This window comes from Aspergillus ruber (genome assembly GCF_000600275.1).
Source record: "Aspergillus ruber CBS 135680 unplaced genomic scaffold scaffold00024, whole genome shotgun sequence".
Taxonomy (NCBI): domain Eukaryota; kingdom Fungi; phylum Ascomycota; class Eurotiomycetes; order Eurotiales; family Aspergillaceae; genus Aspergillus; species Aspergillus ruber.
This window is the reverse complement of record NW_024467320.1, coordinates 327,701-350,523: the sequence shown is the minus strand read 5'-3', so window position 1 is coordinate 350,523 and position 22,823 is coordinate 327,701. Positions and strand designations below refer to the sequence as shown.

The 22,823-nt window shown below is 49.9% G+C and overlaps 10 protein-coding genes across 10 annotated transcripts; 5 read left to right on the top strand and 5 right to left on the bottom strand.

Moving 5' to 3' along the window:
• Positions 1-87: 87 nt before the first annotated feature.
• Positions 88-958, top strand: EURHEDRAFT_461496 (ribosome assembly factor MRT4; the record flags this gene model as incomplete). The annotated part of the gene is made up of 2 exons (XM_040784721.1): positions 88-284; positions 409-958. The coding sequence occupies 2 exons, from the start codon at positions 88-90 to the stop codon at positions 956-958; spliced, it is 747 nt and encodes a 248-aa protein (XP_040636663.1).
• Positions 959-1,315: 357 nt separating this feature from the next.
• Positions 1,316-3,096, bottom strand: EURHEDRAFT_172719 (U1 small nuclear ribonucleoprotein 70 kDa). Its single transcript, XM_040777852.1, has 4 exons — positions 2,720-3,096; positions 2,534-2,661; positions 2,388-2,478; positions 1,316-2,304 (listed from the first exon to the last, which is right to left on the bottom strand). The coding sequence occupies exons 1-4, from the start codon at positions 2,979-2,981 to the stop codon at positions 1,673-1,675; spliced, it is 1,113 nt and encodes a 370-aa protein (XP_040636662.1). The 5' UTR covers positions 2,982-3,096; the 3' UTR covers positions 1,316-1,672.
• A 183-nt stretch (positions 3,097-3,279) lies between these two features.
• Positions 3,280-3,820, top strand: EURHEDRAFT_517254 (mitochondrial 54S ribosomal protein mL43; the record flags this gene model as incomplete). Its single annotated transcript, XM_040786548.1, has 3 exons — positions 3,280-3,318; positions 3,387-3,469; positions 3,529-3,820. 3 exons carry the CDS (start codon positions 3,280-3,282, stop codon positions 3,818-3,820), a joined length of 414 nt encoding a protein of 137 aa, XP_040636661.1.
• A 698-nt stretch (positions 3,821-4,518) lies between these two features.
• EURHEDRAFT_461351 (putative RING finger domain protein) lies at positions 4,519-5,502 on the bottom strand (the record flags this gene model as incomplete). Its single annotated transcript, XM_040784712.1, has 3 exons — positions 4,519-4,665; positions 4,720-5,175; positions 5,212-5,502. 3 exons carry the CDS (start codon positions 5,500-5,502, stop codon positions 4,519-4,521), a joined length of 894 nt encoding a protein of 297 aa, XP_040636660.1.
• Positions 5,503-5,920: 418 nt separating this feature from the next.
• Positions 5,921-7,889, bottom strand: EURHEDRAFT_414924 (WD repeat PRP19 family protein). The gene is made up of 5 exons (XM_040782563.1): positions 7,733-7,889; positions 7,623-7,667; positions 7,119-7,560; positions 6,605-7,068; positions 5,921-6,538 (listed from the first exon to the last, which is right to left on the bottom strand). The coding sequence occupies exons 1-5, from the start codon at positions 7,743-7,745 to the stop codon at positions 6,078-6,080; spliced, it is 1,425 nt and encodes a 474-aa protein (XP_040636659.1). The 5' UTR covers positions 7,746-7,889; the 3' UTR covers positions 5,921-6,077.
• A 15-nt stretch (positions 7,890-7,904) lies between these two features.
• Positions 7,905-8,879, top strand: EURHEDRAFT_505514 (DUF4604 domain-containing protein). Its single transcript, XM_040785838.1, has 2 exons — positions 7,905-8,222; positions 8,280-8,879. The coding sequence occupies exons 1-2, from the start codon at positions 8,192-8,194 to the stop codon at positions 8,750-8,752; spliced, it is 504 nt and encodes a 167-aa protein (XP_040636658.1). The 5' UTR covers positions 7,905-8,191; the 3' UTR covers positions 8,753-8,879.
• Positions 8,880-8,937: 58 nt separating this feature from the next.
• Positions 8,938-12,759, top strand: EURHEDRAFT_414922 (GTPase RIA1). The gene is made up of 6 exons (XM_040782562.1): positions 8,938-9,197; positions 9,266-9,286; positions 9,342-10,273; positions 10,333-11,856; positions 11,917-12,230; positions 12,291-12,759. Exons 1-6 carry the CDS (start codon positions 9,135-9,137, stop codon positions 12,668-12,670), a joined length of 3,234 nt encoding a protein of 1,077 aa, XP_040636657.1. The 5' UTR covers positions 8,938-9,134; the 3' UTR covers positions 12,671-12,759.
• A 445-nt stretch (positions 12,760-13,204) lies between these two features.
• EURHEDRAFT_172535 (exosome non-catalytic core subunit CSL4) lies at positions 13,205-14,234 on the bottom strand. Its single transcript, XM_040777851.1, has one exon. It carries the CDS (start codon positions 14,144-14,146, stop codon positions 13,370-13,372), a length of 777 nt encoding a protein of 258 aa, XP_040636656.1. The 5' UTR covers positions 14,147-14,234; the 3' UTR covers positions 13,205-13,369.
• Positions 14,235-14,776: 542 nt separating this feature from the next.
• On the bottom strand, positions 14,777-17,396 carry vac8 (protein anchor VAC8). The gene is made up of 6 exons (XM_040782561.1): positions 16,765-17,396; positions 16,507-16,627; positions 16,320-16,433; positions 16,007-16,252; positions 15,181-15,933; positions 14,777-15,127 (listed from the first exon to the last, which is right to left on the bottom strand). The coding sequence occupies exons 1-6, from the start codon at positions 16,930-16,932 to the stop codon at positions 14,796-14,798; spliced, it is 1,734 nt and encodes a 577-aa protein (XP_040636655.1). The 5' UTR covers positions 16,933-17,396; the 3' UTR covers positions 14,777-14,795.
• A 2,153-nt stretch (positions 17,397-19,549) lies between these two features.
• Positions 19,550-21,548, top strand: EURHEDRAFT_461471 (FHA domain protein; the record flags this gene model as incomplete). The annotated part of the gene is made up of 3 exons (XM_040784719.1): positions 19,550-20,706; positions 20,742-20,838; positions 20,892-21,548. The coding sequence occupies 3 exons, from the start codon at positions 19,550-19,552 to the stop codon at positions 21,546-21,548; spliced, it is 1,911 nt and encodes a 636-aa protein (XP_040636654.1).
• Positions 21,549-22,823: the final 1,275 nt, after the last annotated feature.

The window sequence follows — 22,823 nt, the reverse complement described above, 5'->3', positions numbered from 1 at the left end:
AAAGAGAAGGCCTTCCACTTCAACAGACCTTTGGTCCTTTAATTCATATTACTACTTAAAAGCTTGTTTTTCGCGCATTCTCTCGCAATGCCTCGTTCCAAGCGCGCGCGCGTCGTTCACGAGACTAGAACCGCAAAGAAGTCTCACAAGGAACAGACTAGACGGTTGTACGCCAACATTCGCGAATGTGTCGAGAGCTATGAGCACCTGTTTGTCTTCTCAGTCGATAATATGCGCAACACATACCTGAAGGATGTGCGCACCGAGTTTGCTGAGGATGGCCGGTGAGTTTGTTCCTTTGGTCCCATGTGCATGATTTGATATCGCATTTGAGGGCAAACCAATTGCCGTCAATTACTATCTTCAGGCGCAATTATATTTCATTTGATCAAACGCTAACAAAAATAGCCTCTTCTTCGGCAAGACAAAAGTCATGGCCGTCGCCCTGGGCCACAGCCCCGAGACCGAAGCTGCCACAAACCTCCACAAACTCACCCCCTACCTCACCGGCGCCGTCGGCCTCCTCTTCACCTCTCGAGACCCAGATTCAGTCACCGGCTACTTCGACACCTTCCGCCCCGCTGATTTTGCCCGTGCCGGAACCGAGGCCACCCGCTCTTTCACGATCCCCAATGGCCTTGTGTACTCGCGGGCTGGAGAGATCCCGACAACTGACGATCAGCCTATCAGCCATACTATTGAACCCGAGCTGCGGAAACTGGGTGTCCCTACGCGTCTTGTGAAGGGCAAGGTCATGTTGGAGTTGACTGAGGGGGAAGAGGGGTATGTTGTGTGCCGGGAAGGAGAGACGTTGGATTCGAGACAGACGACTCTACTCAAGCTGTTTGGTGTTGCGATTTCTGAGTTCCATGTTGGGCTGAAGGCTCAATGGCGGAATAACGGGGAAATTAAGATTCTTGAACAGGGCCAAGGGGAGATGGAGGTCGACGGGCAATAAGTGCCTATTTTTGATTCTTTTTCTTTGGTCCAAAAATTTTGGGCATTTCATGGCGTTTGGCAGAGGCGTTGTTATCTTCGTTTTCTCTTCTATCCCCGGTTCGTTCTTGTTCGACGAGCGCGTGATGTGATGCACATAAATGTTTCAACCTAGAAAGCTAGCTACTCTTTGCGCTACAGCTTGACGGTTGCCAACTACGAAAATATATAAAAGAAAACAATTCTCCAAAAAGGACATAATTACCTTGAATCTTTTCCGGCCGCACGTGTATGTCTGGCGTCGGTCAACATTGTTTAAACGCCTTACCTGATCTTACCTGAGAATTCCCATGTTGCAGAACCGGAATTGCACCTGAATGCATGTTGACTACCTAAAATACATACTTACCCCAAAAAAGCGTAGATTAGACCCAGGGTAAAGGGAAACAAGGACATGAAACAGAAAACGCATAAGGCGAAAGGTCAGAACCATGCGGTTGGGCCAGATTGATACCCCGGCGATCTTTGGATGACAGGTGATATCGACGGCCAAGACGATCCAGGAACTCAATTTCCACGAATGAAGGTGAATGGCAACTCGAGACGCTGGCGCTGAAAGATTTCTGACCTTGTCTTACCCGTGTGGTGCAATGGGGCAATAGAAGCAATCAATCAGATACCCACCAGCAGACTATGACAGGTGTGGTAGGCAAGGAACATTCACGAACAACAGATCTTAATACCTCCTCTTGGCACGAGGGTCATCATATGAATCATCCTCGTGGTACCTCTTGCGTCCATAGTCCTCTCGGCCACCGTACCTGTCACGGTCACGCTCACGCTCACGGTCCCGGTAACGGTAGTCCCTGTCTCGGTCCCTATGACGGTCACCCTCGCGATCACGGTCATGATCACGACGGTCGCGGTCAGAATAGGCTTCTCTTGGCCTTATAGGCTCGCGGTTGCTACCCGTTCCACCACGGTCGTACCTGCCACCTCCACCAAAGAAACCTCCAGCACTCCGTCCACCACCTGGGCCAGACGGCGCATTTGGAGGGGGGCCACCAAATCCATTGCGGCCTCCTTGGTAGCCGATACCGCCACGAGGGCCGCCAAATCGGTCACCGCGATAACCTCCTCCGCGGAATCCTCTGCCACCAAAGCCACCGCGGAAACCACCACCAGGTCCTGTAGGAGCGCCAAAGCCTGGCCCGCTAGGGCGAGAAGGTAGCGCCTTAGTATATCCACGGCCTCCAAGACCACCGCCGAATCGACGGGGTTTCCATCCTTTGACGGTACGACCGCGCTCCACGTCTACCAACACACGTCGGTCCTTGATCCGTATACCATCCGTTTCCTTGTAGGCAGCTGAAGATAGCGCAAGCGAGAGTGGTTAGTACGATAAATAATACACGCTGTTAAAGCTGGCATAACCCAAATAGCAATAATACCTTTCATGTCTTTTTCACGCTCATATACGATGAAAGCATACCCTCTGTTGGGTTTGCTCTTGGGACTGACAGTGTCTTTGACGATACGGATCTGGAAGCATGTCAGCATCCTTTAAAGTGCGACTATAGTACCCCGAGAAATATACCCTTTCAATAGGTCCAAAGCGTCCGAATTCACGTTCGAGGTCCGATTCTTTCACTTCGTAGCTGAGCCGCGCAACGAAGAGAGTCTTGAACGGATCGCCTCGGGCTTGCGAGTCCTTGGTAGGATCAACTGCGAGCGAGTCAACATGAGAATAACAAAAGCAGAAGTGCAATATCTCAAAACATACAATCTTGAACCGCTTCATTAACTTGTCTGTGTACTCTTTCTTTCTTTTGCAACTTCTCGCGCCATTTGCGCTGGATCCAGCTCTCCGTCGCAGTGTAAGGGATTTCCTCCTCGTATTTCTTGATCTCCGGGAGATACTGAGCAATACCGCTGATTGTACTCTTTTTTACGTCCTCTGGTGCGCGGTTGATCGGGGTCACATAGCGTAGAGGCGGACGGGGCTGGAACAGCGCCAGCAGTGGAGGGGGGAGCTTGTCAGTCATTGTATGAGCTCACCAATTGGTGTGGCTGAGCTTTCTTTTATTAAGGACAAAGACTAGACGTTAGCTGGTGAAGACATTGGGATGGATTCGATGGACAGATTATCATCAAGAGCGAATGTCGCGTTGATGTGAGTCTTGGCGCGGCCGGAAGAAGAAGTTGCCAAGCCGCGATTATTCTTCTTACCGCGCGTGTGAAGCAACCAATCACATCTAATATATACTCCAGCAACTGAAAAGTCCCCCGAAGTGCCCGCCGACGAATTGCTCCGTCGAAAGTGAACAGAGATAACGAACAACAATGCCTGTACAAGGGATCAGAACGGTGGCCGCTGCCAGGGTATGTCCAGGATCTCTACCGTAAATCTGGAATCTTCAAACCGGCAGACTACTGACAGGCTCATCCAGAACGGCGTCGGCGCCTTTATCCTGCCATGCAAGCGCATGGATTTCCACTACTGCGACTGGGCAGGTAGCTCGCGGGGCATGGTGTAAGTCCTCTATCAGTCATTATAATTTTTAGACGGCTCTAACGGCAATTGTCCTACAGTTCCTTTCTCAGGAGCGCCCTCCCATCCTTCGCCAAAGCAAATCCCCAGATCGAAATCCGAGTGTCACCACGGCCGCACAAACACCCAGTAGTCAAGGGCCACTACATCAACGGACGCGAGAAGGCTATCTGTGTGCGGAACCTCGAGCCGGAACAAATATTCAACAAGGCAAACTTGCTGAAGGAGGCCAGCGGGGAGAAGCTGAAACGCACCAAGAAGCCCGTCACGAGTATCAACGACAGTGTCAGAGGCATCTGGTCCCCTTACCATGGAGACATCAAAACCGTTTAGAGTGGGTCTTTTGCGGGATGATTGCGGTGGCTTCAGTTACCAAGTTAGCGTGTCTTGGTTGGGGAATCACGTCTCTTTCTTTGTTAATGTATTATTGATGTCGGGCATTTTTTGCAAATTTTCTTGTTTATCAATCTGGGAAGCAGGTGTTTACGTTTCATGTATAAAAGGAATCGGACCACAATACCATAAATTCAGGATATGTTCTAACGGCCTTGAAGTACAGTTTATGCTGAGTGCGGGTATCTATCTCATGCAAGATATAGTGATATCCAAACATGGATGATGGATGTAAAGTTGCTCCTTCAGAAAGTTCAAAGTAATGGGTATCGAAAATACTAGGAAATATAAGCAAAAATAGTCCAATAAACACCCAAACCATGCAAATGCTACAAAACACAACAGGCCACCGCGGACTCTTTGAGCCTAAAGAGTGTACATTTCAGTCCCCGGGAGCTTCTCAATGCGAGTCGGACCCGCGGGACTGCTCCTGCATCGAGTAATTCGACGTGATCAATCCTTTCAGGTTCCCCCACCACGAAGGCAGATACCAATGTATCCAATAGGTCGGGCAAAAGCAGGAACCCGGGAAAACCAATCAGCGAGCAGGCGAAAGCAGCACCATAGTGGCAGTGCCCGTATGGGATCCAAGCCAAAACTTCAAGCACCACATTCCGTTGATTATACAGAATCCACTCTCACAGATATATTTGAATCATGGACTTCGGGGCACTAACGGGCACCCCACAATTATCCGCTCGACACTTACTAAACGGCTTCATCCGTTGCGGTGCCTTCTTCGCTTTCGAGAGAGCGCGGTGTCTCGTACATTCACCACAGTAGACCTAAAATGAAAGTCAGCCATTGCATTTGGTATCGAATCGTGGAGATAGACGAACATGACCGCATTTCTTCACAACCCATATCTGTGATTTGGTCTCATCACCCGTACCCAGCTCCTGGTCGCAGTTAGGACACACGACCACCTCGTCCTCCTTCGCGTTCCTCGTGAACCCCTCCGGCGCAGGACTTGGGGCCTTATATGTATCCACCGGTGGCCTACGATCCACAGTGGCCGTAGATATCGGATACTCAATATCGAGATCCCCGCCAATAAACAAACTGTCCACGTCCTGCGGTTGCCGGCCAAACAGGCCACTTGCCCAAGGAATGGGCCGTCGAAACGCCTCTGACGACATCACGAAGCTTGCTAATGAGTTTCCATTCAGCATCCTCCATAGCTGTGATCCTTCCGGCCTTGGTGGTGGCGCGGTAGGCGCCCTTGTCGTCGCACCCACAAATTCGACCTCCGGGCTGCTTGAGGGGAGCCCTTGTCCAATCTCCTGCACTTCGTCCTCGTCCTCGTCCTCGCCTTCATCTTCGTCCTCCACCAAATCGACCACATCTTGCATGACATTTCGGCCGAACCGAGGCAAGCGCGTATAATGATGTCTGTTATGGGATTGCTGTTGCTGCTGCGACAGCGGTCGAGGAGGAGAATCGGGCTCGTCGGTAAGATCAATAACCTCCTCGTTATTACTGGTAACCGGCCTCCTGAAGTCGAAGCCATCTCCGGGATAGCGCGTCGGTAATTGGAGAGGGCGATGGGAGGCTGAAGGCGAAGGCATACTGGAGTGAGGCCATAGAGATTGGCCGGCAGTGGCGGGCGATGTTTGGGACATATGGCTATGTGGTCGCTAAATGATAGAACGCCGTCAGTGAAATTGCAACGACTGGTGTAAGACGGTGGTTGAATTAAAGAAATTCCCCCGCCTTAAAGATGGCAAGCAAGATGGTACCTTTCTGGACCGGGCGGCCAAAATCTGCACGTTTTCACTCATTAGAGTGAGAAATCGATATAAAAAAGCAGATAATGAAGTAAGATTGGTCTGAAGTGAGGCAAAGAGAAAAGAGGCGTGCGTTGTCCGGGAAGAAAAGCGTCCCTTTGGTGGCGGCCATGTCGTAGTAATCAAGCTCCGAGTGGATGGATGAAGTTCGGGATCTTGACAAGGCTGCCATCATCGATGCAAATAAGCAAACAGGGGTTTGGAGACGTTGCTGTGCTCCATAAACCATTATTTGGATATAGGACAAAAAGTTCTTGGTGGGATATATTTCAACTCTCCAACCATTATATATTTGATTTGTTCGCCTCAAATTGAAAATCAAAAGACAATGCAATTAACAATAACGATTCCCCGAGACACGCAAACCAGCTAAAATTACACGCCATCTTTTCAAAAAGGTATCATTATAACTAGGCTCCCAACACCGTGATTCCACCCTCAGCATTCAACACAACAATGCTCTGAGCTGCCGGTCCCCATTGCACTGCAGCCGCAGGCACAGCGCTTCTCAATGGCTCCGACCATTCCTTGGTAGACTTGGTAAACTGCTGGACAGTCACTCCACTGGGTCCTCCAGTCAGGAGGAACTGGCCTGTGTAGTCCCAGTAGATCGAGTCAACCTTGTTACCGGTATCAAGCACCTTGGTCTCTTTCGAGTGACGGAGGTCCCAGATGGAGACGACAGTGGAATTATCTGCCACCGCAGCCAAGAAAACACCGTTCTCAGAAAAGAACAGACTCTTGACTGGACCAGACGAGGAGTAGTCCGCAGCAGGTGTGCCAGATGTGGTGTTGAAGATCTTGATCTGCCCGTCAACGCCACCTGCAGCAATGAGGTGACCATCAGGGTGGAAGTTGACGGATAGAAGAGCTGTAGAAGAGTCAAAAGTCAGCGATCTGTTCAATAACTGTGCCGGGACTTGTTGGATTTCCCTACATGCGTCACTGAAGACCTGCGTGAGCACAGAGTTCGTCGTCAAGTCATACAAGACATAGCTCTTGTCAACCCCGACAGAGGCAACGATATCACCGGTAGCGTGCAATGCAAGGGCAGTCGCTTCTCCAGCATGCGAATTGAAGGTCGCGACCTCATTGCCGTTTTCGAAAACCTTGACGGACCCAGTAGCGGAAGCAACCACGGCCTTATCTCCAGCCCAGAGAGCATCGGTAACTGGGCCGTTGGTCTGCAATGTGTGTGCTACGCGTTTATCGGCGAGCGAGTAAATACCAACCACCCCTTCGGGGCCTCCAACAAGAGCCAACTCTCCAGAGGAATGAACAGAGAGTGCTTTGCCGCCAGGATATAAAGCATCGGAACTTTCCTTGGGCTGGTATGATGAGATAGCTTCGCTGGTAGCCCAGTTCTCTGGGACAGGGCGCTTGCGGCGAGACTTGGAGAGCCTGCTTCTTGTCAGCCAATTATATAAACACAAATTTCAAGCAGAACGTACGCCGCCTGTGTCTGCTCAACCCGTGCTACCACTGCCTCGGGCAAACCAGCAGAATCGACCTGCATCTCATCGCCGCCACCAGCGGTGCGGGTGGCCCCGACCGTGACCTTGGACAACGCATCACGGGCCTCGTCTCTCTCCTGTGTCAATCGTGCGATAACCCGGACAGCAGCATCGTGCTGGTAAAGCGCCGAACTGAGCTCCTGTCGCGTCTGCGCCAAAGTCTGTCGCAACGTGTGTGTTTCCAAAGCTAAAGCATCCCATTCTTCCTGGAACACGCTAAGAAGGGAAGGAATTGAGGTGAGCGTAGGTGGCCGAGGGCGAACGACGCGCTGCGATTTGATATCGATAAGATCCTCCGTAGCAAGCTCTTCACCGTTAACGGGGTCCTTTCCATGCTCGCCAATGTACGCTTCAATGAGTCGCTTTTCGAAAACGCTGCCTATATGGGGTTAGATGAATGAGATGAAGACTCGCATTAGTCCGATAATGATTGCAACATACCGCTCTTGGGCGAGACGACGGGCACTTGAGGTGCCTCTCCCGAGACTTTCAAGCAGAACTATCGTCAGTATCAGACTCATCAAATCATCAATTCAGCAGAAATAACTCACTGGCACACAGCATGGTTGATTCTAGGGTGTGAATGTTGTATAGCAATGCGGAGGACAGGCTTGCTTGACGCGAGAGCTGCGGCTCCTTGAGACTTTTCGATACGCCCGATCGGGTTTAGTACCAGTTTGGCCGCGGCTTCTTGGCATACAAGTTGGCCTCCGAACAGTACACAAGTTTAACTACTCCAGGTTATTTATTCTTTTACTTCCCTCAATTGTGATAGACTACGTCTGGTACAGAAGTGCGTTGTGTGATCTGAAGCGGAGCGCTGTCAGATATTGTGGTGTGGTCTTCCGTTGAGCTAGTACTGCCTCATGAGCTTCCAAATGCGACTCCAGACATAGGAGCTTGAAGAGTCTGGCAGTTCTGCCGTCGCATAATTATTGTTCATTCCCAGAAGCCCCCAATTGCTCAAGAACTGGCTATCAACGCCTGGGATTGACTGTTCAGCGGAGACAATGTCCTTCAACGCGAAGAATCTCTCCTATGGTACGTGATCTGCTTCGTCATGGACTCTTCGAGATGCTGTGTCTGACATTGAATCAGATTCGAAGGACCCACCCTTCATACAGAGGCTAAAAGGCCATTATGGAAGCACTACCGGCCGCCTGGAGCAGCCCATTGCCCGACCCAGGAAACAAAAGCGAGATGACGAAGATGACGAACCAACCTACGTTGATGAAGAAAGCAACGAGGTGATCTCAAAGGAGGAATACAAAGCTCTATTCCAGGAGAGCAACCCGAAGGACGATGAACATCCGGAACAGGAGCCGGCTGATAAGGAGCAGAATGCACTCGGGTCTGATGAAGAGGATAATGTAGACACCGGAAAGGATGCACCAGCTTCTAAACAGAATGTGGTTGAGATAGGAGGGCCCAAGAAGCGAAAGCAAGCGAAAGTCGTTGGCGAAGAAAACAAGGAACCTGAGGTGGGAGAAGAGCTGCGAGAAGCTCCGGCTGCCCGGAAGCCCAAGCAGAAGAAAAAGAAGATCAAGCTTTCCTTCGACGAGGAGGAGTAATGCACATGATTCCAGTTTGATAGCTGCTAAAACTAAACTGTAACCTGGTATTATACATAGACTGCGCAGATGTACATAGTAGTATAGCATCATACCTGCCAAAATAAGAAGCAATTATTAATCACCGAATCCACTCTGATTTATGACTCCTTCTATTACTCAAATTCATTCATATTACTGTAACGAAATATTATTATTCTTCCCTTCCGCTACTTGTGAGTCAGTTTGGCTGGGCATCGCATTCTCCGACAACTATTTTTTCTTCCGCTCGCCTCTCTCCGGCAGGCGGAATTCAGCGCCAACGTCAAACTACCGACGAAAGAGCATTTAAAACGGACTACCGGATATTAGAACTGTGTGAGAGAGCCAGCTCTAGCTTAAAATGCCCGTCGTCAGTGTTGACGATCTGGTCCGTCTTCAACGGAAACCAGAAGACATCCGGAATGTAAGTGCCCCTCCATCCCACCTTGATAACCAGCTTCTTTTACTAGCACGACGCTGACAAAATCATAGATTTGTATTCTTGCACACGTTGTAAGTGGCAGAAACGGCTCCTGAAGAAGACTTCCATGTATTAATCTGCGCCCAGGATCATGGCAAAACATCCCTAACAGACAGCCTTATTGCCACAAATGGAATCATCTCACCAAAACTCGCGGGTAAGATCCGTTACCTGGACTCTCGTCCAGATGAGCAACTCCGTGGTATCACGATGGAGTCCTCTGCCATTTCTCTGTTCTTCTCCATGCTCCGTCGCCCCAACCCGGAGGCTGCTCCGGAACCCAAGGAATATCTGGTAAACCTGATCGACTCACCAGGACACATCGATTTCAGCAGCGAAGTATCTACTGCATCGCGTCTTTGTGATGGTGCGATTATTCTTGTTGATGCTGTGGAGGGTGTTTGCAGTCAGACCGTTACGGTGCTGCGTCAGTCATGGGTCGAGCAGCTGAAGCCGATTTTGGTGATTAACAAGATGGACAGATTGATTAGCGAACTCCAAATGAGTCCCGCTGAGGCATATGCTCACCTCTCTCGACTGCTAGAACAAGTCAATGCTGTCATCGGAAGCTTCTACCAGGGTGAACGGATGGAAGAGGACCTCCAGTGGCGTGAGCGGATGGAAGACCGCATCAATGCCTCTGCAGCCAAATCTAAGAAGCAGGCGCAGGACGATGCACTCACTGAAAACATTGAGGAGGCTGCTGAGTTCAAAGAGATGGATGATGAAGATCTTTACTTTGCCCCCGAGAAGAACAACGTGATCTTCTGTAGTGCGGTCGATGGCTGGGCATTTACCATCAGACAATTCGCAGCAATTTACGAGAGAAAGATCGGGATCAAACGATCTGTACTCGAAAAGGTCCTCTGGGGTGACTTCTATCTAGACCCTAAAACGAAGCGAGTTCTGGGCCAGAAGCATCTGAAAGGGAGAGCTCTAAAGCCCATGTTCGTACAATTGGTGCTAGATAGTATATGGGCTGCGTACGAAGCTACGACAGGTGGTGGAAAGGGCAAGGGGTATGTTTTGATTAGGTCCAGTACTGTTTTCAACGGACGAAAGTAATTGACAATGGCAGTGACCCGGTTCTCTTGGAGAAGATTACCAAGTCTCTAAATATCACCATTCCGCCATATATAATGCGCTCGCGTGACCCCAGGAATATAATGACCACGCTATTCTCCTCGTGGTTGCCTTTGTCCACGGCCGTCCTCGTCTCAGTCATCGAATATCTCCCCAGTCCTCCAACCGCCCAATCTGCTCGTTTACCAACCATGGTCGAAGAGTCACCTGGTGCCGCATCCGTGGACAACAAGGTGAAGGAGGCCATGATACGATTTACGACAAACACAGACGAGCCAGTTGTGGCATATGTCAGCAAAATGGTTGCCATTCCAGAAAGTGAACTCAAGTCAAGTAACAAGCGACCTGGTACGAGCATGTCAGCAGACGAAGCTCGGGAAATTGCGCGCAAGAAGAGAGAAGAGATCGCCAAGTTGCAGGGAGAAGCCAATACTCAACCGAAGGACGAATTCACCTATGTCCAGTCTTCCCTCGAAGTTATTACAATTGATGAGACTGAAGGAAAGGAAGACGCCGCTGAGGATAAGGGCGAACCTGAACACCTGGTCGGATTTGCACGACTGTACTCAGGAACTCTCTCAGTTGGCGACTCTGTATACGTTCTTGGACCTAAGTTCTCGCCAGCAAATCCGCACGCCAACCCCGTGCCGCAAAAGGTCACGATTACAGACCTGTACCTCCTCATGGGCAGAAGTCTCGAACCTCTAAAATCGGTCCCTGCCGGTGTCGTTTTTGGAATCGGCGGCCTCGCAGGCCACGTCCTCAAGACCGGTACTCTCTGCAGCCAGCTCGAAGGAAGTATCAACCTGGCTGGTGTATCTATGGCCACACCGCCTATCGTCCGTGTCTCCCTGGAGCCAGTCAACCCCGCAGACCTGGGTAAAATGGTCACTGGTCTCCGCCTCCTGGAACAGAGTGACCCATGCGCCGAGTACGAGGTGCTCTCAAACGGCGAGCATGTCATTCTAACAGCCGGTGAATTGCACCTGGAGCGGTGCGTGAAGGATCTCCGTGAACGGTTTGCTCGCTGCGAAATCCAAACCGGCCAGACTATCGTGCCCTACCGGGAGACCATCGTCCATGCACCGGAGATGGCTCCGCCTAATAACCCTGAATTAGGTCGTGGAGGTGTCGAGGCAGTGTCTTCTTCAAAGCAGTTGACTGTCCGCTTGCGTGTTGTGCCGTTGCCGGAACCAGTGACGGAGTTCTTCACCAAGCAAGCTGCAACTATCAAGCAGTTGCAGTCTCAGAAGCATGCCGCTGTTGAGGACAAGGCTGTCGAAGAGGCAAATGGAAACGGCGCAGAAGAAACTGGTGACGTTTCCCACGAAGCTCAAGCAGGAGACGTGATGTCTCTCGAGAATTTCAGAAAGGAACTCACCCGAATCTTCGACGAGGAGGTCAAGGAGAACAAGGAGCTGTGGCAGGACGTCGTCGACAAGATCACCGCGTTTGGACCACGGAGAATCGGTCCTAACATTCTCGTCGACGCCACCGCCGTCAACACAAGCGACAAATTGTACGTTCCTGCTTTCCCTCAGAACCAAACCCATAGACTAGACAAAGCTAACAATTTTAGTCTCCTCGACGAACCACACACCAACATCTCCCCCGAAGACCGCCAGGCCCTAATCGTCCGCGACTTCACCGACAAAATCGCCTACGCCTTTCAACTCGCAACATCCCAAGGCCCGCTCTGTCAAGAACCCATCCAGGGGACCGCAGTCTTCCTCGAAGAACTATCTACCAACGCAGAGAACGGAGAGGAACTCGATCTGGGACGCTTAACGGGTGAAGCGATCAAATTGGTTCGCGAGAGTATCTCCCAGGGATTCCTTGACTGGAGCCCACGGGTTATGCTTGCGATGTATAGTTGTGAGATTCAAGCTTCGAGTACGCGCCCCTACCCCCCTTTTCTCCCAGGTGTATTTGGGTATACTAACAAACGAATAGCCGAAGTCCTCGGTCGCGTCTACGGTGTAATAACCCGCCGCCGCGGCCGCATCCTATCTGAATCCATGAAAGAAGGCACCCCCTTCTTCACAATCCTCTCTCTTCTCCCCGTTGCCGAATCCTTCGGTTTCGCCGAAGAAATCCGCAAACGGACCTCCGGCGCCGCGCAACCACAACTCATCTTCGCTGGTTTCGAGGCGCTCGATGAAGATCCGTTTTGGGTTCCTGCCACCGAGGAGGAATTGGAGGATCTGGGTGAGTTGGCAGACCGGGAGAATGTGGCGAAGAGGTATATGGATGCTGTTAGGACTCGGAAGGGGTTGGTTGTGCAGGGGAGGAAGTTGATTGATGCGGAGAAGCAGAAGACGTTGAAGAAGTAAATTGTTACTTGATATTTTAGGGGAGGTGGACATGTACTATTAAATGAACAAAAGTCGCATTTGGATTACTTATCAGTCTACGTAGATATAAGTGTACCCTCAAGGAAAAAAAACTCCTCCAAATCCATATCGGATAGAGAAGATTAGGTGAGGGTCGTAGAGGTTGAGAGGCCTCTACGAGAAGAACCGTTGATCTTCCTCCATTGACAAACACAAGACCTGCATTGAGAATTCAGGACCATGTATACTAAGGAGGTGGTATGTTGTGATATGTGAGGATAAGGGGCAGGAAGAAGAACAATTAAATGATATCATATTCGTTATGTCATGAAGTTCGGAGAGCGAGGCTCGATCCTTGGTGTAAGCCATAGGCTCACAAATAAGAATAGTGAACTAACACTATCTTCAAGTGTGGTGTGTAATCATGGCCGTTGTTTCCAGGCCACCCCGCACGTTGTGTGGTTTGGTCGACGGGGAGTATTTCTGTGTTACTGCGCAGCAGTCGACACTGCTTGAATAGAAGTACTCTCTCGAATGGAAGACGCGCATAAGATATGTATCGCTTTCTTTCGATCGTGGCCGATGGGCCCTTGTCGTAGACCATTTAGTCCCGAAGACTTGCGACAGCACGGGAAGACATCATCCATGCCTGATGCCGTTTAGGTTTTTCCGGAATCATCGTATAGAGCGACGGTACAATCAGAATGGACGCGCGACCTTCCTCAACTCCCCAAGACCAGTAACAGGATCTCTCATCTCCTTCCAGCTAACAGGAAACATCATATTCCCAGCTTCACTGCGCGCCATAACAACACCAAGGTCGTTCCGTGCAGTAGTGATATAGTAGAAACTCTGATCACCCAGCGAGATAATAGTGCCTCGCACAATATCCCCAACACGGAACATCTCGTCCATAATGACACGATCCTTCTCGACAGCACGCACATCCTCTTTCCGAATCAAAGCCTGAAACCGCAACTCGTCAGAGGAACTGTGGTTCTCCGGGTTCGCAGCCGACGAAAGAATTGACTCGATGTTGTCATTGTCAGATGTCGTCTTCGACGGATCTGAAACCTGTGAGCTGGAGAGTTCGTCCAACACGACGAGGATGGACACGGTGACTTGGCGTTTCTGAACGCGTGTCACACGGGCCAGAACAACTGAGTCCACTGCTGGGAGCGTGTTGTACTTCAATTTGGGCTTTGTAGTAGCTGGCTTCGGAGCGGTTGTGGAGACGGTTGGCTTCACGGTAGCTGCTCCGCTCGGGGTTGCTCCTGTCTGTCTGTTGATTGACCGCGAGACGGTAAGCAGAGACTTTGCTTTAGACTTTGCCTGGGCCTGGTCAACTATGACGGGGCCAGCAATGGATGCGTAGATGACTGCATCATACACATGTGTGCCTGGACCTGCGGCATACGAGGTAGTCGAACCCAATCGCTGACCTGGAATGGCCAGGGATGGAAGGGTAGCCGCCATTGAAACACAAGCAGCAATTCCTACAATGAAGTAGGTTTTTGTGCTTTGTTTTTAAAGGTGGAGAGTAAGCGGGTTGAGGGGACGAGAGAAGCTGCAGGGAAATCGAAGTTTTTCTTTGGTGGGAACTGCGGAGTATCATTTGTCCGAAGGAAGCTATCCACTCTATCACGGGACATGACATCACCGGTGCTTACAGAAGTATATATGGAAAGACAATGGAATATTGAGCTAGGTATCACTGCAATTAAGGTATAGACTCTCGAGATTGACCATGGTTACAGACAGCATTCACGCATAAGATATGACAAAAGAAAATGAGAAGTGAAGAGTAAAAGGCAATGGCCCAGAAACGAAAATTGAACAAGCAGCAAAGGCCAATGCCAGATGACAAGATAAAAAGTTAAGAAGAAAGGAAGAAACCAGTCCCTATCACACTGAATGCTCGCTGATAGAAAAAACAGTGACACCGAATCTAAATGCCCACTTAACACCCTGTGACAAGAAAATCGATGTACGGAGTAGTCGAAAAAGGAATAAGAAACTAAAGAAGAAAGGAGATAAATATAACCCAGAAAGAAAAAGAAAAAGTAAAAAAAAAAAAAAAAAAAAAAAAAAAAAAAAAAAAAAAGGTTCAAGAAGGAAGGTCGCATTAGCCTTCGACAAGGGTCTGTTTGGGACCGTTACCAAGAAACTCGAGGCATCGCCGAGCCAGGGCAACGACCTCGCCCTCTCCGTCTTCTCCGTCTTCCACATCTGACTCGACGTTCCTATCCGAGATTTCCCTGACCATCTGAACGAGGTCTCCGGATTTGGCAATATAGGCGACCAGCCTCTTGTCCTCCGATTCCAATAGTTGGAGGAGAGTCCAAATGGCGATGTGCTGGAATGTCGGGTCTCCACTAGCGAGGAAGCGGTGCAAATATCCGTGGATTCCACCGTTCGGATCCGCCCAGTCACGAACAAAAATCGAGTAATCCCCAACTAAATCATTGGCTTTTAGCACTGATTATACCAAATTATCAAGGGAGACTTACCTTTAGATGACAGATTGCCTAGGGCAGCTGCACTGTTTCCTTGTACCTCGATGCTCTCTGAATCGGTCAAAGGGATCAAGACATCAAACACACCGAGGTTCAGGAGATGGGGCTTAAGTTCATCGCTGAGGGCCAGCACAGCGATAGCAGCAGTCATCTCGGATTGCACGCTCAGCGAAACTCGCAGCACCAGGTCTTTACATTTCTGTACTGCACCTGCCTGGAGTACAAGCTCCTTGTTGCGATCTGAGCTTGCTGCAAGATTGCGAAGCGTCGAGATGGCGTGGCATTGGATTTCCTCGTTGTCAGTAGAGCCCAGCAAATCCACCAAGGGTTTGAGGAAACCAGCGTCGATGATTGGGGATTCGTTGAGAGGGTGAATTGAGATGTTACGGATACAAGCAACGGCGGAAAGAATGAGGGGAAGATATGAGGATTGCAAGAGTCGCAGAAGAGGAGGCAAGCCCTTCGATCGAACGATTTCGAGCTGATATTTCTCATCGGATGCCAAGTTACGGAGAGCCAGGGCGGCCTGGCATTGTACCTTGGGAGTAGAAGAATCCATCATGAGGTGGACTAACGACTGAACCAATCGCGACTCTGTTTGGGCCAATTTCTTTCGGTTGGTCGAGTCGACGGCGATGTTGCTCAGTGCCGTAGTGCAATAATATTGAACGTCAACATCGGAGGAAGAGAGCAATTGGACGAGAACCGGAATCGCACCGGCATTGACGAGTTGTTGACGGTTGTCATCTGTTCCAATATCAAGAATAGTCAGACCAAAGAACATTCATGGTCGATGGTGTCTTCCAGAGGCACGACTTACCCGAATGGGTCATATTCAACAATGCACCTGTGGCATTACGCTGAACGCGCATGTCCTTGGATTTGGCAAGCCGAATCAAGGGCCCCAGAGCACCGGAGCGAGCGATTTTAGCTTTGTTCTCTTCATGAGTAGCCAGGTTGGTAATGCATCCGACCGCATTGCATTGAACCTCAACATTTTGGGACATCATTTGGCGGATAAGAGGAGCCAGCCCTCCCAGGGCAACAATCAGGACCTTGTTATCCGCTAAGCCAATGTCAGTGACTCTTTATCATCGATGCGACAACGAAAGGGAAGGGGAAGGGAGACGGACCATTGACGGCAAGGTTCCCGAGCGCAGCACTAGCCGCTCGCTGGACTTCGATATCGGAACTTTGAAGCAAGAAAAGAATCGGTTCCAAGGTGTCTCGATCCACATCGCGCACATCTAGAAACACACGACCGTCAGCCCCTGCCACTCGTTGTACGTCAGTTTCTCTTGCGTCACGTTGCACACCGACCTCGTTCCGTGATTTCAGCAAACGTCAAACTGGCGCTTCGTTGTAGATCAACATTGTCGGAATAGACCAGGGTACTCAGCGATCCAAGAGGTTCGCCTGAAAAGAAATCTGTCTCGGCTCTCTATATAGCAAGAATCATGGAGTTAGTTGGTGATGATGGTAGATCTCGGAGCATCAAAACAAGGGGTCCGACGTCAAGGTCAAATCGCAAGAACGAGGCAAAAGCAAAAGAATATAACGGATGAGAGTATAGCGTACATTTTCAAGGTAGCCCAGCAAGTCAGAGACAGCTTCGCGTTCATTGTCGGCCAATGTGGTCTCATAGATTCCATCTCTCGAGCGGCTACCGCCGAGGCAAGCCGTGATATGACACCAACGGTCTACTGTCGAGAGACAGGACCAACACGCATTCGCTATTCCACTCATTCCTTCAGGGATGGGAGGCCCGCAGGACCCAGAGGGTGGTCCTGCAAGCGATTGAATTTCAAAGCCAACGGCAGGTCAACCGGGGGGGTTGGAAGAGGTGAGGTATTTCGCGGCTGAGGCTGGTCGGGGACGTTAACTCCGGCTTGAAAGAGTTTTGTTTTTTAATCGAAGAATTACCTGCGGCGTGAATAAAGAGATTAGATGTCAGAAAGCGATGCAAGATGCGAGGGAAGGATGAGGGACAAGGTGAGGGCGGTGATTGAATAATTGGGATGGCTTGAAGCTGGGATTAAATGAGGGAGCAGCGGCTCTCCAGACCGGGAAAGTGAGAGTGAGGAAACCAGTCCTCGTGATAAGGCGATTTCCTTATTGCTCGATTTGCAGAAATTAGTAGTAAAATTATTTTCATTTCTTACCTTTTAGAATCTTTTCCCCGGCATTTGGAATGTTGAATATGGAGTGAGCGAAGAGCGAGAGGTTTAAAGAGAGAAAGCGAGAGGGGGGAAACAGATGGCGGAGACAGCAGTCAAGCAGTAACAGCAGAACCAACGCAACTTTCCTACGCTGGACCAATGCTGGTAAATAATCGTGTTCTATTTTTCGTAGTTGTCCATTATCTGTGTCTCTAAGCTCATTTGACGTATCAACCTCTATGTGCTTATTGTTTATCGGCTTGATTCAGCTCGGCGCCGACATCATCGGCATGGTACAAGAGCTATGGCAGTCATCCAGACCATAAGCTTTCTTCATTCGAATGCCATTTATACATTTTATTCTCTCCCCTCTGCTGTCCCAGGGACAGTTTCATCAACTTCATCACGCTATAATTGAAGATTCGCGCATCACCCGATCCCGAAGCTCTACGAATAATGCGCTCTAGTTCAAGCACGCAGCCGCCGTGAGCACCTGATGATAACGGATTCTACTCTACGGTTAGCGATTCATCGCTAACGCGAACCTTATTAACATCAGATCCTGAGCCCATCTCTCGAAAAAGATAATCGACATTGAAAAATAAACACCTCTTCCTCCCGGGATGACGCATGTGGTCACTAGATATGTCCAGAGCTAGTGCTGCAAGATCGGCAGGATGACTGAGCGGCAGCTGGTCGTGAGCTTTGAACCTGGCTATATATCCGGAAGGGCACATGGGCTACTGATCAGTGGGATGCGCTGTGAACCAATCCGGACCACCAGAAATGCAATCAAATACGACTTGTGCATGCAGGTTGGTTACCCACCCAACTGGCAGTAATACCAAGTTGAGTGGTCGGATGGAAAATGACAGGTGTTTGCCGAATAAAGTTGGGGCACCATTGGGGCACTTCATCATCGAATCCTTGACATGACAGACTGCAGCTCACGGTCCCAATAACCGTGTGCAATTCCGCAGGAATCAAATGCACAATATATGAAGATGACGCTTATTACCCCTGGTTTTACCCCGGAATATGGAATTCCGTCTATGGGACCAAGGAGTCTGTTCGGTTCTCATCCGGAGCAGAAAGTTCCATATTTGCCACTGGTCTTGATCCGAGCAGGACTCGAGACTTCTGTCGATGAGGTCTATGGTCGACTCCGGAGTACCGATGGGAGAGCACTCCAACCGGCATTCGAATACCACAGGAAGCATGAGATTGTGGACGCGGGATGCCATTCTCAGCCCTGTCCCCCCGCAAGAAGCCTCATTTTCTTTTGCCAACCAGAGTTCACACAACGGGAACCTGTCCACTTCTCCGCATTGCAGCCGATCTGGAGAGAACTCTGAATGGGATTGCGATAGAGTCATGCAAAGGACCGGGACAGGTTAGAGGATTTCGGATAGAGTAGAACAGACTATAGTCATGCTAGTCCTGGAAAGAGTCCGAACACCCACAGTGTGGAATGTAAGAGCCAGTTACATACCCAAGGGAAGCCAAACTCGGATCGAACCAGATCATGCGACATCAATCCACAGCTGTCTTTCGCATTCTTAACCTTTTCAATATCTCTTGATCATTTAGAAACCAAACTGAATACATACATCCTCAATCTTGTCTCTTCTGTCTGTCTCTCTCACCTCACTCTCTTTCTCTCTCTCTCTCCTGTTCGCCCCACCGGTAGATCTCCCCCCAGTTCGCCCTCGCATCGTCTCTTTCTTGCTGTGCCGCGTTGTCTCTGGAGAATTACATCCCCCCTTCTCCTTCACCCGCGCGCTGTCTTTGAGCGATCCAACGCGCAAGAAACAGCATATCATTCCTATTTGAAATACGCATCATTTCCAGAAAGAGTGAGGGCATTGGATAATAATAGTACGATTCTTCCCCTGTGGTGGTCAGTTTCTCTCTCCCTGGACCTCACGAGACCCTTTCTTTCATCACCTGATGATTTTTTTTTTTTTCCTTTGCTATCATCTCTCATCCATTATTCCCTTCTCAAACTCTTCTCACTACTATTACTACTACTACTAATACATTGCCAATACAATTGTCGCTCACATAATATAATATACAGAACTGTCTATCGTCCATTTTTATCATTGTTTTCTAGGGTCAACTCTGCATGATCCTATAATCTAATTTACCCTATCTTTCTCGATTGTATCCGTCGCCACGGCCTTTGCGCCTGTGTATCCTATATGTCGACCTCAACCGCTTCCGCCTCCGCCGCCAACCTCCCATCCGACTCTCGCTCGAGACCCCTCCGAAGACTAAGCCAGCTGCGCTCCTTCACTTCCTCGTCGTCATCGACCAACAACAATAACAACAATAATAACACCACCGCCACCAACAATAATAGCAACAGCGGCACCTCCCAGCGTTCTTCGTATCGCAACTCCCTGACAAATCGGGTTCCTTGGCTTTCGTCGTCCTCCCACCAGCAGCACACTTCCGCCGCCGCTGCGCCCGGTTCAGAATCTGCAACCACCACCTCTCCCACAAACGCTTCGCACTCATGTCCTGAATCTGAACGTCAGTCTACACTTGCTCGCTACAGCTCGGTCTTTTCTTCAAATCGTGGGATCGATTCCGACCGACGTTCACAGAACTCTTCTTCATCCAGAGAGACCCCAACAAACGAGTCCAGTTCCAATCAGCAACCGCAAGGGGCCATGGCACGTCTTAGAGGTCTGACGCAGACTGGAGACTCGCGGGGTAACAACGAGAATGCTAGCAACAACAACCACGCTACGACTGCTACTAATGATGCTCCTTCGTCGGGACCGGACAACGTAGATGGAGCCGTCGATTCGTCTGACCCAGCGGCGGCTGAAGACCCGTCCGCCAACTCAGCGCAGCCCAAGCAGAAGCCCACCATGCGTTTCTTCCCGTACCAAGATCCTCTGCAGAACTCCCGACCGTCCTTGACCTTTATTCCCATCTCCCGCACTCTCCCGTCGGAAAGCTGTGTGATTCGCGTCGGTCGATACTCAGAGCGGGATGGGATCCCCATCGCCAACCCATCTGAGCCGTCAGACGCCCCTATTGGATTCAAGTCGAAGGTGGTGAGTCGCAAACACTGCGAGCTTATCTTTATGAACGGCCAGTGGCACATCAAGGACGTGGGAAGTTCGTCGGGAACCTTTTTGAATCACATGCGTCTGAGCCAGCCCAACATGACGTCCAAGCTATACACCGTTAAGGATGGGGACATTATACAACTCGGCATCGATTTTCGCGGCGGAGAGGAAATGATCTTCCGTTGTGTTCGCATTCGGATTGAGTGTAACCGATCCTGGCAGCGTCAGCCCAACGAGTTCAAGTACGGATCCCCCCCCCCCTTTTTTTTTTTCCAGTTTCATCACCTCTGTTTGCTAATATAAATTCAAGTAAAAACACCGAGAGCTTGATTAAGAACTTGGGTAAAGGCAACACTGCGGATTATTCTGGCTGTCGCGAGTGTTCCATCTGTCTGGGCTCTGTTCTGGTACGTTTTCCTTGTCATTTCCAGTGGGCACCGGATACTAACGTTTTGCAAAGCGGCCGTATCAATGTCTATTCATGGCCGCCTGCGCTCACGTATGGCACTACAAATGCGTCAGTCGCTTGATTCATACTCCCGACTATCCGATTTTTCAATGTCCCAATTGTCGCGCATACACGGACCTGAGCGCCGAGGTCGATGACACAAACGACTTCGTGGAGGAGGAAGAGGAAGAAGAAGAAGAACAGAAAAACAGTACATCGGAGAGACAACCATCCACAGAGCAACAGGCCCAATCGGAGTCTCAGTCACCCGCACCAGAGACCAATGCGACCTCCAATCCGGCCCAGGAAACTCCTACGCAGCCTGCAAACAGCAGCTCTGCAGAGTCTCCGGAGCACGGCATGCCTGTTGAAGCGGGCTTGGCAGTGAACATCGAAAACATGCGCTTACATGAAGCCGAAACACCTGTCCAAAGCGCTACTAACGCTAATCCTGCGACGTCCGCTCCTACCTCGGACGTTGAAGGCGTTCCTCACAGTGCCAGTCTCGACATTCCTGGTTCTCAGTCTGCATCTCTGTCTCGGGGAACTCTCTTGAATCGACCAGCACAGCTGACACTTGGCCGTGCGGATTTGTCTGATGACAATCCGTTGACTCCGCGTAATGACTCGGGACCTTTGGCCTTTGATGGTTGGACGGGAATACCTTGAGTTGTGTTACAAAATCCATATGAACGGAATAGGTCTTTTTGTCCACGTTCGATGTTGGTTGTTTGGATGCATTGTTTCTGGTTATCCCAAATACGGATTTTTTTTTTTCGGGCTTTGTGACTCCTTTTTCGCTTTTCTTTGTTTCTTTCCCCCATGGTTTCTACGCCGTCCATCCCACTAAAGCTGCCCAATTACCGAATTGAAGCAGCGTGGGGCGTCCGTCACACTTTTCATTTGTCTCTTGTCGAACACGTTCATCACATATACCCATTTGCGCCGGCTGTTCCAATCCACTAATAGCGTCGGTTTCAATCGCTATTTGCATCACTCCGTCTTCATGATGCAACCGTCCACGCGCTCGTGTTATTCGCTCTGTTGGAGATGGGTCTTTTTATCCAGTTGTTGCTGAGAACCGGTTTGGCGTTGGTCGCATTCTTAGCGAAGGAGCATATCGTTGGCCATTTGTTTTCTTTTTCTCTTCTTCTCTTCTCACTGTGACTGGTCGCTACATAGCATTTGTACATATTGATATCTATTGCAAGCGAGAATCTATGGAGTATTGGATAGCTCCAATCGTCAACCATTTGTCTGACCAAACTCGACTTAGTTATCAGAAGGGTAACGAGTAACTGTTGACATACTCATGTACGTCGACACCAGAATAGGAAGGGCAAAGTGTGTATATGTACCCAATCAGTCAGTCCAGCAATAAACTCCCATAACTGCACAGCCCCGCTACATAAACTCAAGCACAACAATGGAACGGGATTCTCGATCAATGATGATTGATCGACGCATGAGGTCATCTTCATTATTGGGTTTCGGTTTCAGGAAATCAACCAAACAAAGCTCTCTGGTTACAACGTCGGGACTGGATGGAACTGGAACGGATATACGAAGTGTGCCTCGGGTAAAGGGAATCGAACCATTAACTGCACCAGTAACTTGAACTGTATCGAATCTCCAACGAGCCAAGAGGCCGCGTCTTCTGTCTTGTCTTTATTGGAGTCAGCCAAGAGGATCTGAGAGATACCAGGAGCGAGATTTGTAGATTGGGGCTTGGTTGGTTAAGTACGGCCCTGCGGTCCAAGGTATGTACTCTGGTTGAGGGTCAAGCAACGGCTTTTCATTCGGCATTTCGTTGGACACCCAGGACCTCTACTACTCCCCATACGAAAACAAAGGAGCTGAACTCGTGCCTGTGCATGCGCTCATCTGCTGTGCTCAATGGCGAGCTGAATAGTGACGGGGAGACCCGAGATTTACCTTTCATCG